Consider the following 17,495-nt stretch of genomic DNA (forward strand, 5'->3'; position numbering starts at 1 on the left):
TATATATATACACACACACACACACACATATATATATATACATATGTGTATACACACACATATACACATATATATATATATAGTTGCCATTGACGTACGATTCATTGCTCAATGCGGCGTCTACGTATATATGTCTATGGTAAAAAACTATAGGGCATGGCCGAGCAAGCCAGTGTGTAATAATGAGGTATACACATACCCTGACATGCAATAGAGGGACATCTAAAATACTATATCTATCTTTTGTCAGACTTTGACTACTTATATAGTTCATCAATCTGATTGGTTTAAGTTTGCCACTCACAGATAGGTGGTTCATCAAATACCTGGCCTGTACTTTTTGAACACCAATTTCCGAGATTGTTCTGGGTAACTAACCATCTTCTGCAGTCAGGTTCAATACCATAGCAGAAAGAAAATACTATTTATTGTTTATCCTCTTTTACTTGTATCTTAGTAACTGCTGCTACTACTACTAACAGTATCAAAAAATTGTATCTGATATCAGAAAGTCATATAAACCTTATTGCAGATGTAGTTTTTCGTAATTTCCTTTGAAAATGGAAAAGATGACAAAAGTTCACAAAAGTTTACAATGAAATAAGTCAGGCTGCCACAACTTCCACTGATCTAAGACGCAAAATAGATGCTTGTGAGGCAGTCACCAAAGACATTATGAAAATAATAAATTAACGCATATCCGGAATAGAAGAGTACTTCGATGCACAGTGTGAAAGACGCAAGCTTCGCGAGCTACATGCTCATGACTATGCTCACTCCATATATGGGGCTGCTTCTCAGTCAGCTAGCAGTCACTTCTCGGAAACAACATTCATGGCTCCAAAGAGGGCTGAAGCAGCCACAGAGCTTGCCGCAAAGGAGACTCAATATAAACTAATGGAGGAACAAAGAACACAGAAGGAAAAAAAAGGATATTGGAGTCTGAACTAGAGCGTTTACAAGCAGAAAGGGACATAGAGGTAGCACGTGTCTGACTGGAAAGTTATGACAGGGAGATTGGAAGTTGATAGTCAGCCCCTACAGCAAATAGACAGTACATACAACAGACAGAACCCTGCCATCCCCTTTGCGTATCACCAAAACCCTTCCATCGTCCCACCAAATCCCTCCAACGACATCTCCTCTCTAGCCCAAGCAATACAAGACAGCATAACCATCAACAGACAGACATTGAATGGAGAGCTTCCTTCATGTCACTGATAGACAGAAAAGGTATCTCATCAGCCACCAAACTTTATTATTTAAAGAAATATGTCAGTGGCCCTGCTCACAAATGCATTGAAGGCACCTTTTATAGAGACGATGATAAAGCATACAGAGATGCATGGAATAAGCTCAACCAACACTACGGGCAGCCATTTGTCATCCAAAGGGCCTTCAGGGATAAGCTGTCAAAATGGCCAAAAGTACAGACCAAAGATGCTGAAGGATTAAGGGCCTTCTCTGATTTCCTAAATGCCTGTCACCAAGCCATGCCTCATGTGAAAGGTTTAGAAATACCTAATGATTGTGAAGAGAACCAAAAGCTGATACAGAAAGTTCCAGATTGGCTAGCAGCATGCTGGAACCTTAAGGTCTCAATGCCCTCATGGAAGGTAGAGACTTTCCCACTTTTGAAGAATTTGCTAAATTTGTGTCAGTAGAAGCAGAGATAGCATGTAACCCAATTACTTCCCTGCATGCTCTGCACTCTTCTAGCTCATCCTATTTCAAAAGAAGCACATATGAAACAAAGAGAAGTAAAGTAGCGTCTTCAGCACTCAAACAAATGCAAACACTGAAAACTCTGGAATCAAGTCAAACTATGGAAAAGAAAAACCTCCCTGCATGTGGTGCAAAGACGACAAGCATCAACTGCCCAAGTGCACAGATTTCAAAGAAAAGTCCCTTGAGTCACAACGAACATTCATAAAAGACAATAAGCTGTGTTATGGATGTGTCAAACCAGGTCACAGTTCCAAGGAATGTCGCCACCATCACAATTGTGACCTATGTAAGGGAAAGCATCCCACCTGTCTGCATGATGAAAATTACACAAGGCTTGAGGAGAAAGACAGACCTGTATTCATGGAAAGAAAGCAGTCTACAAATGATGTGAACACAGATTCAAACTGTGCAATTGAAATCGTGACAGCTAGCCCACTCTGTGTCACTAAAGAGGGTCTGTCAGGCAGCACATCCATGATCGTCCCTGTGTGGGTCTCCTCTGTCACACGACCATCCAAAGAGCAGCTCATCTATGCACTGTTAGACACACAGAGTGACAGCACCTTCATTGAGAGAGAAGTAATTGATGAATTACAATCAAACACTTTCCCTGTGCAACTGAAACTCACTACTATAATGGGAGAGAGCATGATAATGAAAAGTCAAAGAGTAGATGGACTCCGTGTCAGAGGTTATAACTCAGGTGTTTACATTGCCCTTCCTCCTTCATACACAAAAGACTGCATTCCCATGAACCATGATCACATACCTACCCATCAAACAGCGAAACAATGGCCTCATTTAGCAGCAATTGCAGATCAGATGCCACTGCTCCTGAGCTGTGATGTTGGGCTCCTCATTGGGTATAACTGTCCCAGGGGTATAAAACCCAGACAAATAACTGATGGAACGGACAATGAGCCCTATGCCGTACTCACAGACTTAGGGTGGAGCACTGTAGGCTGCTCTACACCTGGCCTTAATGAAAGACAATCCAGCCTGTGTCACAGAGTCACAGTAAAGGAACTCCCTCCAGTAACGCCTATGGATGTGATAAGCGTCCTGGAGTCAGACTTCAAGGACACCAAAGGAGATGACAAAACTGTCTCACAAGAGGATCTTATGTTCTTGAGCAAACTCAAAAGTGGTATAAAAAAATGCCCAGTTTTACATCCATGAGGAAGACCGCAACTACCTCTGGTTCCTCTGCTGGAAGGATGGAGATACACTGTGGAAAAGGCCATTCAGTTAGCGCAGGAGACAAAAGAAATATGTGCCAAAGGTGGTCTCCGTCTCCACAAATTTGTGTCAAACAACAACGCAGTATTCAGACATCCCAAGTTCCAAAAAGTCATTTCCGGGAGACGGTGGGGGGGGTTGGCGTCCTCCCACAACGAAAGCTTATTGGTGTATTTTGCTGACCAAACCAAGCGGCGCGCTCTCTCTCGCAACCAGTCGCCCGCACTTTTTTAATCTCTCTCGCGTAATCCAAAATCCGGGATGTTTTACCTAGCTCGCGGGCATCAGGGAGCCACTGTCAATATCAGGGAGACTCCCGGAACTTCCGGGAGACTTGGGATGTCTGAGTATTACAGAGCCTACCCCCATAAGAGTGTGCAGCAGAGTCAAAGACAAAGGACTTGACCTTCAATGACACACTAGAGCAAGCTTTAGGGATTCAATGGAGTATAAAGGAGGACAGCTTCAGATTTAACAGCACCTTAAAGAATCAACCAGTCACACGTAGAGGCATATTGTTTACTGTCGCCTCCATATATGCCCCTTTTGGCTGCCTCGTGCCAAATGTCTTCAATGGGAAGTGAATCCTCCAAGAAATGTACAACCAGGGCACTGGCTTGGATGAACCTCTGCCAGAGAGGCTTAAGCCACGGTGGGAGAGTTGGCAACGAGACTTCACCAATCTACAGAAAATAAACATAGCTTGCTGTTACTTACCTGATAACTTTGGAGAAGTTGTAGAAACTGAATTACACTACTTCTCAGATGCGAGCATCAGTGGATACGGGCAATGCTCTTATCTGAGAGCCAAGAGCAAGAAGGGAGAGATTCACTGCTCACTAGTGATAGGAAAAGCCTGTGTCTCTCCCAAAAAGTGACTACAATACCATAGCTCGAATGTACTGCAGCAGTGGTTTCAGTCTCCATCAGCAATATGCTCAGAGAAGAATTGAGAAGTTTTAATGGGAAAGAATACTTTTGGACAGACTCAAAGGTAGTGTTAGGCTACATAAATAACGATGCTCTGTGATTTCACACCTTTGTAGCCAACCGGGTCCAGAGGTTCCGCTTCACAAACCAGCAGATGGCGCTTCCCGAGGTAAAACTGTAAATGAACTATGTAATTGCAGCCGTTCGGTGAATTTATTTTGAAATGCGTGCTTTTATTTTGAAATGCTAGAAAACGGAAGATGTGCATGTTAGCTTGACAAGCTTCAAAAAACGACCCACCTGGAAAGAAATGTCACCTCGTTAAGTTCGTTTTTTGTTGTTGTTATACTGTGCGTAGTTTCACTACACTACAGCAGAAGACGTTTATGTTTGAGCTACCAGAGCTGTGGTCCGTCTGCTTTGGTGAGCTAAAAAGGTCACATCACATGCTCCTTCTACAGTGAGCGAAAGAGAAAGTGCTGAGCATGTCATAATCCGGGATCTGCAAGAGCAAGCATATGAAGAGGAAATCAAATTGTTGAGCAAAGGTAATCAACTATAGCGGGGAAACAAATTACACCATCTTGATGCTTTTCTCGACAGACAGTCTCTTCAAGGTGGGAGGACGACTCCACCACTCATCACTCACTGACTCTTTAAAGCATCCAATTGTCATTCCCAAAGAGCACCATATGAGAAAGTTAATAATAGCTCAAAACCATAAAAAGGCAAAACATCAAAGAAAAGGCTTCACAGAGCCAGTGGATATTGGATTCTAGGAATGAGCAGAGCAGTACCATCATACATCCATCAGTGTGTGATTTGTCGTAAACTCAGGAGAGCTGCAGAGGGTCAAAGAATGAGTGACTTACCTGTAGAACGCATCGATCCCTCCCCCCCTTTCACATACTGTGGGATGGATTGCTTCGGTCCTTTCACGACTACACAGGGAAGAAAACAGCACAAACAATATGGCCTACTCTTTACCTGCTTTTGCTCATGAGCCATTCACTTTGAAATGTTAGAGGATATGTCCACCGACACCTTCATCAACGCCCTACGATGCTTCATTGCTGTTCGCGGTGCAGTCTGTCAAATCCAGTGTGATCAAGGCACTAATTTTGTGGGTGCTAAGAATTAATTCAAGACAGCTTTACAAGAGCTTGACTTGCAGAGACTGAGCACATTTCTGTCACTTCGTCATGAATGCACCCTATTCCAGTCATGCAGGAGGTGTATGGGAACGCCAGATAAAGACTGTCAAAAGCATTCTGAGTGCTACTTTGTCACCTTCTCAAGGCAGACTCAACGATGCTTCATTGCGGACTCTACTGTACGAAGCCATGGCCATAGTCAACAGTTGACCCCTCACTGTGGATAACTTAAACTGCCCCAACAGCCTTGAACCACTCACCCCTAATCATCTGATCAACATGAAGTCCAACACAGCACTCCCTCCACCAGGCACATTCCCTAGAGAGGACTTATATGGAACAAAAGATGGTGTCGTGTACAGTTTCTAGCAGAACAGTTTTGGAGTAGGTGGAAACAGGAGTATCTACACAACATCACCACAAAGCAGCAGTGGCACACACCGAGGAGAAATCTAATGGTTGGTGATATAGTGATGGACAAAGATGAACTGACACCCAGAGGTGAATGGAGACTCGCAAGAGTCATAGAGACTGTCAGTAGTAAGGATGGCCTTGTGAGGAGAGTAAAAATCTCAGTAGGAGATAAGGGACTGAGTAAGGAAGGTGAGCGTCTTGCTAAACCCTCCATATTGGAATGCCCGGTGCAGAAGTTAGTTCTGCTGGTTGAAGCTCCTTAAGCTTTTGGCTACATAAGGACAGTGACATTCTTATTGAGAAAATTCATAGTTCATGTCTCTTAATATAAAACACTCATAATTTTGGTGGGAGTGTAGCAAACCCATTTGTATAAATGTAATGATTTGTGTTGAACATGTAATTCTATTTTATATATATATTTGAACGTTTTGAACGTAATTTTCATTCCGTTTTTATATAGTGACATTTTATTTTGAAGGGCACCTTTTTCTATTTCCGGCGTTGTGTTGCTATGAGACGAACAAGCCATCGGAAAAGAACGGTAAAAGTTTATGGTAAAAAATGGGAAAATAAGGAAACAAAGAGTGTGTTTTAGCAACCCCCCGAGGAGGCACAAGGTTTGTGTTTAATTAATTTATGATTTGTGTCGGTAAATTATATTAACTTTTGCCCACCTGTTAATTGCTTGTTAAGATGAAACGGAAATTGGTGATTAGTGGAAAACTGTGATTGTTTTTGTTCTCTTTGTTTTTATTAGTTCTCAAGTTGGTTTACGGAGCTGAATAAATATTGAAAAACCATCAGTTCGAGTCTATTACCATCTTTCAGAGGGTATGCTACAGCAGATAAAAGATATATACAGAGGAGAGAACAGTGATCAGCAGTGATCAGTGGAAAAACAGAATTGAACATAAGACCGGTTTGAAGTGGGACACCTCATTTTATTGTGCATGAATTTCATTTAAAGTGTGAACTGTTGGTGCATGTTTACAGAAAGAGACATGGAAATACACAAGTTACATACAAGTGTCTTTAATAAAATTTATTTTAAAATATACTGGAATCAGTAACGACGTGAGGACTGAACACTCATCACTCTTCAAGCTGCAAAACAAAGAAAAGAGCTGTTTGTGTAATTTGTAATTTTCTACATGCCAGCGATTCTGAAAAACTTTTTGTGACTGGGGTTAAATGTTTTAGGTGTTTCAGCCATTAAAGACTTTTGTAAGAAAGGTAGTACTTTTCATAGATTGTTACCTGCAACACAAGGGAAAGTGTATTCTGTCTCAGCCTGGTCACCTGAGAGGAAAAACAGAGCGATAGAAGAAGAGTAAGAATGTGTTTAACAGTCTAACACATTAAAAACATGTAGCACTTGAAATTACAATTATGATCTCTGTTAGTTTCTTGTACAGCTCTACTAAGGAGCAGTTTGTCAGTGTGTCTTACTTGTCTGGTAGTAGTCATAGATCTTGACCACGGCTGGCTTCAGGTTCTGCACTGGGAGCTCCTGTATGAGCTCTAAGCTGTGGTTGATGGGTATGTCCTTTGGTAACTGTTGGAAGAAAAACAGATGAAGTGATCAGTAAGAAACCAAGAGAGCATCATCAGATGTTCCTCAATGTGAATTCCTCTCACCCCCTGTAGGTACACGAGGACATGATCTTCCTTTTGTTCAACGCGATCCACCAGCAGGTCACCTTTGAGCTGTGAAGAAACAAGAATCAGCTGGGTCGTTAAACAACAGAGGGAAAATATTCCATTTCCATTTAGGATTAAGTTACTGTAATAACTCACCCTCTTCAAAGACTCTGGGTTTGGGACAAATCCAGAGAGCATTTTGATGTCCAGGATCACCATGTTTGTGCTGGTCTCCTTCCCACTATATCTGAAATTCAACCATAAAAATGTGATGTTACGCGTTCTTTGTAGTTCTACTGGTTGTATGGAGAGACACTTTTTAATATGAGCCATCAGAAAGGCTTTGTCTACAGTGAAGATATGTTTGAGCTGAGTATTTACTGCAAAGTTGAAAACATTTCCCATCCACAGAAAGTGACTAAGTCCAGGCTGGTTGATACAAAGTATCATTTGTTCAAATTTTCCGTATTCTTCTGTCATTGCTGTAACATGGATCTAGTTGTTGATGATTACTTACACGGACTGCATCTTCAGAGAGAGTTTGGGTCTGTAAGATGTGTTAGCGCAGTTGGCCTCTGGTTTGACCTTCACACTGAAGCTTGTGACCTCAGTCGGAGTTGGGATGTTATAGTGAAGAGAAATCTGGGAAAGAGGTACACAAGGAAGGTTTAATGTTGATAAAAGTAATAGTAGTACTTATCCACAAGGCAGAGCTGCCTTCTGTCTCTTCTTCTTTGTGCCCTGGCAATGGAGCATTTGACTTCATTGCTTTAAAGGCAAATGTTGCTTTTGAGCATGTTTCACTTTATGCTGATAACACTTTCTTATTTATAACTGACCTTTTCTTAAAACTCCTATTTGAATAATATGAGTGTTGTGTTATGTTTGTGGAGATGTATGTGTCACACAGGTATGTCAAGTTGAGTTTTTTTTTTTTTTTTTTTCCTGTCTCCATGTTTTGTCTTGTCATTTCCTGTTTTATTTTGAAAAGTAACTCTCCTCTTGCTCCAGGTCACTTGCCCTTCCTCATGTGCCTCAGTCTGATTGTCTTCCCTGATTCCTGATTGTGTCCACCTGATCCCCATTACCTCCATGTGTGCTTATAGTCTGCATCTCCCTTTGTCCTGTGCCACTGTGTCTTGTCCGTAGTTAAGAGCCACTCGTCATTTTGTCTAGTCACAGTCCGAGTATCTTTGTCACCGTTAGAGGGTTTTTTTGTTGGTCCTTTGCTGTTCTATTTTCATAGCGGTCTAAGTTAGTGAGTTTAGTTTTTCATAGTCGAGTCCCTTTAGTAGGTGTTTTGTTTTTCTAGCTTCATAGATTAGTTTTAGGTCATTCAAGTCACTTCCCTCTTAGTAGGAGATTGTTTTTGTAGCTGATTGTAGTTTTTTCCCGTTTTTTGTTTAAAGCTGTTTTTATTTTCCCCCCTTTATCAACTTCTGTGTGGACTGCAATTTCCCAGCTCGAACTGTCACCTGTTTTGCTAACAATAAACCTGGGATCACCAAGGATATTAAGGCCATCCTTAATGACAAGAAGAGGGTGTTCAGAGATTGCAACCGTGATGTGGTGAGGATAGTGCAGGGCGTACTCAGACTTAAAATCAGGGAGGCTAAAGACAATTGTGGGAGAAAGCTGGAGAATAAACTCCAGCGAAACAACATGAGGGATGTGTGGAGTGGCATGAGAACCATCACCGGGTTCCAGAAGCACGGAGCTGGAGGGACGTGTGGACCGAGCCAATGAAGTGAACCTATTTTTCAATAGGTTTGATACTGTGGCCCCTGCCCCACAAGACTCTGCTGCTGGCTGCCCAACGACCACTACCACCCTACCGCCCCATACTCCTCCTACTTAAGACCCCTTGTCTGCCCTCACCACCTCAATTCACTACCACCTACTCCACCCCTCCCCCCTGCTCTGCATCCAACTGTCACCTCTACAGTGTCCTTTACACCTGACCTGGTGAGAAGACAGCTGACGAGACTCCACTCCGGCAAAGCTGTAGGCCCTGACGGTGTTCTTCCCAGGGTGCTTAAAGCCTGTGCCCCCCAGCTGTGTGGAGTACTGAGTCATGTCTTCAGCCTGAGCATACACCTTCAGAGGGTCCCAGTGTTGTAGAAGACGTCCTGCCTCATTCCTGTGCCAAAGACGCCGCGTCCCAGTGGCCCTCAGGACTACAGACTAGTGGCCCTAATGTCCCACATCATGAAGACCCTAGAGAGGCTCGTCCTGGAGCAGCTAAAGCCTATATCATTTACTGATCCACTACAGTTCGCCTACCAGCCCTGCCTGGGAGTTGAGGACTGCATCATCTACCTGCTGAACAGAGTCGACACTCGTCTGGACAAGCGAACGAGCACTGGAGAATCATGGTCTTTGACTTCTCCAGTGCTTTTAACACCATCCGTCCGGCTCTACTGGGTGAGAAGATAACTGCAATGCAGGTGGAGGCCCACATCGTGTCCTGGATTGTTGACTACCTGATGGGCAGACCACAGTATGTACGCCTAGAGAACTGTGTGTCTGACAGGGTGGTCAACAACACTGGGGCGCCACAGGGGACTGTCCTCTTTCCCTTCCTCTTCACCCTCTTCACCTCAGATCTCAACTATTGCACCGAATCCTGCCACCTTCAGAAGTTGCATGAATAAATACATTCTCTTTGACTAATTCTGGGCGTGTAGTATATAGTGGTGTTATCTTGGGGTTTAAAGTCTATCCACCAGGATGAGTTGGGCAGAATGTAAGACTGACTCAGGCACTCCTGATGAACTTTGGGAGTGTCTCTAATTCTCCTTGGCCAAGCGTCAATAAATAATACAGCATAAGACATCAGAGGCTCCTGAACAATTTCTTCCTTCCTGACCTCACCATTGACCTTTGACTTCAGCAATTTCTCCACAACAAGTTGGACTCGGGGGGGCAGTGGGCTGAAGGTAGCAGACACCAACAGACTAAATCAGGAGAGCTGGTGATGTCGTGGGGGAGGAGCTGGACACCCTGATGACCGTGGCAGAGAGAAGGATGCTGTTCAGGCTTCAGTCCATATTGGACAATGTTTCACACATCTCTACGACACACTGGCTCTGCAGAGGAGCTTCTTCAGCAGAAGACTCCTCTCACTTAGATGCACCACAAGCAACACAGGAAATCGTTCCTGCCTGCGGTCATTAAACTCTATAACGCCTCCCTCAGAGAATCAGACACACCCCCTTCTGTAATCTGACACAAACACGGTCAATCACTTTTTGCAGTTGTTGCACATTATTTAACTGTAAATTTGATCCTTTTTTATATATATATATATTATATTATATATATAATATATTATATATATATATATATATATTTTGTTCTTAATAGGTAATGTTTTTAACATATTGTTGTTTGTTTGTTTGTTATACCTGGAGTTTCTAACAAAAATAATTTCCCCCTGGATTATCAAAGTATTTCTGATTCTGATTAAGATGGTAGGATTTTCTGTTGTAGTTTTCGCAGCCAACCCTCTTTTCCGAGGCGCCTTCTGTTGAAAGTTCTCCTTTTGCGATCACTGAATCCTAGGCCTGATAGTATGAGTATTATATAGAAACAGGAAGAGATGCAGTGACTACTGACCTGCACTGAAGCACATGCGGTACCCTTCACCTCCAGGCTGTGTTTTCCTGTCACATCCTTCAGCAGTCCTCCTGGTAGAGCAGTTTGTTGTTCTGATTTACATCAAATGTCAGCTGGCTACTAGGAGACTGGACTGTCACTGTGCTGGAACCCTTCGGACTGAACACCAGAGTGGAGTAGAGAGCCAGAGCCTGAAGAGCCACCACTGTATCCTACAACACATCAAATAACTTAATATCCTTGAATTGATACAAATGGAAACGTTTACTTTTGTTTACAAATGCTTTCATATGTAAGATATGTCTGACATAAGACAATTTCATTTAAACACAGGGCAGTATACTGTGTATTTGATTTGTAGTTAATAGGCTATAACACCACAGCTCTTCTTGATGTGGTTAAATCACCAAAATTAAAGAAGAATATTGTCCAGCTTTACGCTGTTTGGGCTGTACCTGTGTGGAGGAGAAGCCTCCATAATAGTTCTGCTGTCCTGTGAGCCATCTGACGATGCGGGTGGTGTAGCCCAGGTCTTCAGTAGTAGGAGAGGCACTGAGTTTGGCCAACATCACATAGGAGCTGATCTCCACAGACAGAGAGGCTGATGTTTCTGTTGCTGTCTGAGACCAGTGAAGCAAACCTCCTACAAACAGACCAGCAGGCACAAAGTGAGCTACATTCACAGTCATGAAGCCAGAGTGACTTCCTCTGAGGATGACCCACCTTGGCTTATTGAAACTGTGTCTAGGTGCTGCAGAAGATGAGCACGGGTCTCCATGTCTCCTGCCAGGGTGAAGACGTACGCCATCAGAGCTGTGGTGTAGGTGTTGCTTAGGTCACTGATGGACTCTTTGAGGCAAGACAGGCTCTTCTTCACCACTGGAGCCTATAACAGATTAATAGACCACAATACCCTAAATTACATAGTTAAAAGGCTGTTGTGGATTTGTACTTTTTGTGGCTTTAACTATTTTCACCACCATCTTGAAGAAAATGTGCTCTACTCCAATTATAAAACGGTGGTTATTCAACAATAATAATACAATACAATAATGATTTTGATATGTAAAACTAATGTGTGACATATATTAAATGATTGAATGATTAAACTGAAGAGTAAACTGAAAAGAGCACCGATCTCTGCCAGGTGAGTCCCTGTTATTATAGCTAAAATTTAAGAACCTGCAAACTGGGAAGAGAACAAAAGAGAAAAAATAATTTACATTCATTTAAATGTATAAAAAAAAACTTCTTTTGCTTTTGTTCCTACCGTCTGTGTAAAAAGTAGTTTACAGTTCAGAAAGCATGAGCTATTTTTACTGCAAGGAGTCAAACTTACAGACACATTCATCTCCAAGAAGGCAGCAGTGATGTAAGCACTGAGAGTCACTTCATCGGACACACCACCCTGTGGAGAGGAAGCATCATACAGACATGATCATCACTGTACCTCTACCTCCAACATTCACAAAAGTGATTTCAGGCACTGCTTACATTCAGATTGCAAATGGTGGTGCTCTGTTACTGGCACTGTTACTCTGCAAATACATTTGAATCCGACTGGACATTTGCTGCAATTATGGCGTTTGGTTGGCATTTATTACTGAGCCATGAATGACAGGAGTGCTGATAGTGCAGGGAATATGAACAGATTTAACCTTCTTTAGTTTCATTCATTATCAGTCACTTTTATAGAAACTCTAAAGGGACCTCATTCATTATCAGTCACTTTTATAGAAACTCTAAAGGGACCTTAGCTTACCTTCATTCTGTTGTTGAAGAGTTTTCCCAACTGTAGAAAACAGCCGTTTTCTTGTTGTTTACTTTCCAGCCAAGTCTTAGACTCTGCAATCTTTTCTGGGTCGATATAGATGAAAGACTGTGCTTTGGCAAAAGATCTCAGCACAAAAGCAGTCAGCCTGAGGATATTTAAACAAAGTTAGACATGTCTAAATGAAGTGAAGAGGAAGCACTTGGTTTGTGTCATGTCTCTGAAAAGTCACTGAACATAGCACTTCATGCTTAAGGTCATTAGCTAAGATAATTCATGCATTAATTCTTGTGTTAGGACATCAGTACATTAGTGGTATTTTCAGTCAAGAACAGAAGAGTTATAAAATGAATAAAAGGAAGAATGAAATCAAAATTTCCATAACATCGTTCAGTGGAGTCATATCATCTACACTCAAAACAAAATTTTGGCCAAAATGCAGGACTTATGCATTTCCATTACATGGAAAATTTCCATCCATTTGAATAACATGGTTTTAATATAAATTAACTAATAAACTTAATGTGAATCAAGTAATACGATTTATGTAACAGTCCTAATAAACCCAACAGCGAAAATGAATGCAGTCATTTTGAGTTTATTAGTACTATTACATAATCTTAATTAATTATTTTATTACTTGCTTCACATTAAGTTTGCTAGTGAATTCATGTCCAAAATAATGTTTTTGAGTGTACTCTGTTTTCTCGAGGTAAACTGTATGTCATGGTATGAAATGGTAAATTTTGCACACAGATGACGATGGTCAATAATGTTCTCACCAAGTGTTCCCGTCTCCTGTTCCAAATGTGCTGTAAGCACCACTGTCATGTTTGTAGTTCAGCTGTCTCTGGTAGCCTGTTTAACAACAGAAACATGGTTATTATGACATTAATGATACTGTACACATGTATCAGAGGTTCAAGGGGGAGTGAAGCAACAAAGGTAGCCCTGGTGGCCTTTGGGTTATGTTCACACAAAACAGATCTTCTGCTTTTATTTTGTTCAACCAGCACCAGATTGTTACAGAGGGTAAACTTGACAGATCTGAAGATTTTAAATATCAAACCAACAGAGACTCACCACTAGTCAGGAAGTTGGTAGCCTTTTCCTTGATAGCCGGGGTCAGCTGCTGTGTGTCTTTCAGGTATTGGAGGATGTAAATGTTGGGGGCCAGAAGAGCCATGTTCTGCTCACCACATCCATATGGCATCTGCAGCAGCCCATCCAGGTTCTTCAGGGCTCGGCCCAGAATGTCACCTGCCCAAAAAAAACGCTGACTCACTTCATGCAGGACACATACACTGAGAATGGACTGCAAAGTGCAAAGTGCAATGGTTTATATATATACATGTTTTGTGATATCTCCAGAAGGATAATCTACAAGTGCAATTATATTACTGAAGCCCTTCATAATGATGGAGGTAAGTCTGTTAACCTGTCTGAATCTGACTGGTTAAAGAAAGACTACCGGTAGTTTACCGAGGACAGAAAGTGAAGCACGGGCAGATCCTTCAATCATGTTCTCAGGTAGTTGTATGTTTATTTCCTCTGTCAAAGCTTCTCCTGTGTACAAGACGGAGAACAAACATCTTATGAAGACAAACATCAAGCAGAGATCAGTGATAAAACAAAAATGTTATTAATGGAATATCATATGAGAGACAGAATGCCACAAATAGTTCTATAGTTAAATTATATTGATGTAGAATTGTCAAGATATGATGTCCTTTATCTTGAATGAGTGTATTTACAGACACATAAGGAATTGTTAAAGTGTCGTATTTCTCTTTTTTTTAAGCAATTTTTTTTTTGATAGAGACAGCTGAAGAGAGGAAATGTGGATAGAGAGATGGGGAATGACATGCGGGAAAGGGCCACAGGTCGGGACTCGAGCCCGGGCCAGCCGCAGCGAGCCTTCGCATATGGGGCAGCTGCTCTACCGGCTGAGCAAAGTGCCACCCCAAAGTGTCATATTTCTTAAACGGAGTTTGGTGTCATAGAGTTTTAAATTAATTCAAACTGCTAATATGTTTATTTTTGAATATTTTAACCACTACAGAAACACCAAGTAACAGCTATGGTATGATAAGGTTTTCTGACCGTGACTGCTGTTAGTTATTAATTTAATTATTGGTTGTGTATTGATTATTTAAAATGTAATCACTTATAAAAAAATGTAAGATCTTTTGCTTGCTTGCACAAACATGATAATCATAATGAAATTAACTGTTACCTGCAACTAATGAATGTTTCTATCACCACTCGACTCCTCCTAACTTCTTGCCCCATCCCTGCTGTAAACCATACTGACCTTTTGGACAGAGCAGCCAGTTGTGGGTCTTTGTCAGCTCAGTTCCCTCAGCCTGAGGGAAGAAAATAATGTGTGAAATGGCAAAAATGCTGGTTAAAAGACAAACTTTTTCTTTGTCATCTTGTACCAACCTTTACGATGAGAGATCGTGTGACCACGTCAATACGACCTCTGTCTGGCACACTAACAATCTCATTGTCACATGAAGCTTGGGATGCCACAGCTTCAGCGGTCACAGACACATTCACCACTCCTAAAAAAGGTCAACAAACACAGCGTGAAACTTGATCATATTCAGATCTTGTTGATTACAAACATGTCAAAACATTTTGTTTGTCACATAGATCTCACTGATTTGGAAAAGAGTTGGAAAAGTCTGGCTGTGCAAAGAGGAACAACAGTTCCCCACCATGGCATCCTTTAACATCTCACACCAGAGTGTGAAAGCTCGATGCTCACCTAAGACTGAGGGAGCCATGGTCCAGCTGAGGGTCTTGCGCTCATTGCCACACAGACAGGATGTGTACTGGTCACCAGAGAGGGGGGTGAGGGTGTAATCTAAGGAGGGTGCTGGAGTCACAGTGATCTGTTGAATGGAGATACAGAGCAGCTTTAGCAGCTCAACTCAAAACCCAACCACTTAAGTTCTGTTGTACATCCATGAGTTTAGATTTATTGGTGTCGGAAACATGTAAAAAGGAGATCATCAGAAAATATGAAGACTATTCAGGAGTAAATCATCTGTGTTCATCTATTCATGTCCAAACATAAAGAAGTCTTAAAGGTTTAACAACTGGGCTGACGAGTAAGAGGACAGGCCTGTCTGTGGGAAGTATTCAGGTGGAACAATGTTCATGCAAAAAGAAGATTTTGTCACATCCAGTCCCTGTTCCACCTACTCCAGTCTCCCAGTTTCCAGCTTTATGTTTGTCACGCCCTAATCACCTGTGTATTTAATCCCTTTGTTTTCCCTTCCCCAGTGCCAGATTGTCAGTGTACCATGTGTCCTACTTTCCAGCGTTTCCCTAGTGTGCTTTTCGGTTTTGACCTTTGCCTGTTTTTGGACCCTGCCTTTGCCTTACTCCTTTGGATTGTTTGCCTGCCTTATCTGACTGATCTCCTGTGTACCAAACCCTGGATTGTAATTAAAGACTGGTTACCTCCCCTATCTGCCTCCCGAGTCCTGCAGTTGAGTCCTGTGTCCGTGCCTTGTAACAGATTTGATGGATATAGGGTCTTAATCCCACATCCATATTCTATGTTTTGTCCTGATACACACATCACTGACACAAAGAGACTGCATAACATGAATATTTTGGCACCACACTCACCTCCTTAGTCACTGTAGTAAATCAATGACACCATTTCATAGCCCAAATTACCATCTAGATCAGTGGTTCTTAACCTGGGTTCGATCGAACCCTAGGGGTTCGGTGAGTCGGTCTCAGGGGTTTGGTGGAGCCTCAGCCCTGGAATTTTTTATACCATTTGTTACAACATATCTTTGTGAGCAATTGTTTTTGAAAAAACTAAGAAAAGGAACCGACTTTGCGTGGAAAAGACATGAGACGGCACTTGCCAAGGTGAAGCCACGCATATCTGAACTGGTCTCTCAAGGCAACAGCAGAAGTCACACCTGAGGTAAGTTGTTGTGAGTTTATGCACTGTGTTGGTTTTGTTATTTGAACAAGGTGATGTTAATGCACGGTTCATTTTGTGCACCAGTAAAAAATCATATTTTTATTTTTTACTAAAGAAGGGTTCGGTGAATGAGCATATGAAACTGGTGGGGTTCGGTACCTCCAACAAGGTTAAGAACCACTGATCTAGATCCTCCCAAACACTAGCGACAGTGCACATAACCTACTGAGACATCGCAGCTCTGTTATGTCACTGAATTCAAAAGTTTGAGCAGCAAACAGACTAAATGAAGGGAATATTATATGAAAAGGTTGCAGGATTTTGAGGAGTATAACTTTTTAGTGGTAAAGATGACATATATTTATAGTTTGTTCCTATAAGAAGACAAAATTCTGGGTTCTGAAGTTGTGTCCAGTGAACCAGTGAAATATTTAAAAAATTGTATTAGATGATGCTGTCTCATGTTTGTGCATTGTGAGTTAGGAAGCAGTTGCTTAGCTTAGCATGAAGTTTAACAGCTGTGTCTTCACAAGACTCTGTTAATTCATTTTCAAAAAAATGTTTTATTAAGGAAAATATATTTCGCTCAACAAAACACCAAGATACACAAGTAAAATGTCGATCTTCTTAAAAAAACAACACTTTGTTGGCACTAGCATCGATACATAAAAACACAAGTGTCCAACTTGTGCTTTCTTCTTAGTTATGAGAGATATGATTTATTGCTTCGACTTCTACAGACAGCAAGGATCCATAATCGGTACAACAGTCCATCTTCATAAAGAGCTTTCCAACACATCCAAAACATAACAAAGTCACACAGTCACAGCAGTGGCACCTTCCCTTTGTCAACACCCTGAGTGTACCTGTCCTAGCTAAGTGAGAGACATACAAGCACCCCGTCACCTCCTACTGACCAAACCTTTGTACACACATTGAATGCTCCTACACTAACTTCTAGCGATCATGTGTTAAAGGAATAGTTGACATTTTGGATTTTTTGCTTCTTTGTTGAGATCAATACACCTGACTATCGTAAATG

At 41.7% G+C, this 17,495-nt stretch overlaps 1 protein-coding gene across 1 annotated transcript in view; it reads right to left on the reverse strand.

Annotated features, from left to right (window-relative positions):
• Positions 1–6,388: 6,388 nt before the first annotated feature.
• LOC104939770 (murinoglobulin-2-like) overlaps positions 6,389–17,495 on the reverse strand; it is a 13,758-nt gene continuing 2,651 nt past the window's right edge. The window contains 18 exon segments of the mRNA XM_027280276.1: positions 6,389–6,572; positions 6,726–6,767; positions 6,918–7,023; positions 7,107–7,175; positions 7,266–7,356; positions 7,627–7,751; positions 10,728–10,792; positions 10,795–10,939; positions 11,183–11,370; positions 11,451–11,613; positions 12,067–12,135; positions 12,490–12,646; positions 13,281–13,356; positions 13,582–13,758; positions 13,981–14,064; positions 14,813–14,864; positions 14,944–15,065; positions 15,272–15,436. Of these exon segments, the coding sequence (XP_027136077.1) occupies positions 6,568–6,572; positions 6,726–6,767; positions 6,918–7,023; positions 7,107–7,175; positions 7,266–7,356; positions 7,627–7,751; positions 10,728–10,792; positions 10,795–10,939; positions 11,183–11,370; positions 11,451–11,613; positions 12,067–12,135; positions 12,490–12,646; positions 13,281–13,356; positions 13,582–13,758; positions 13,981–14,064; positions 14,813–14,864; positions 14,944–15,065; positions 15,272–15,436 (1,901 nt within the window). The 3' untranslated portion in view covers positions 6,389–6,567.

Source organism: Larimichthys crocea, chromosome VII (genome assembly GCF_000972845.2).
Source record: "Larimichthys crocea isolate SSNF chromosome VII, L_crocea_2.0, whole genome shotgun sequence".
Lineage (NCBI taxonomy): Eukaryota > Metazoa > Chordata > Actinopteri > Sciaenidae > Larimichthys > Larimichthys crocea.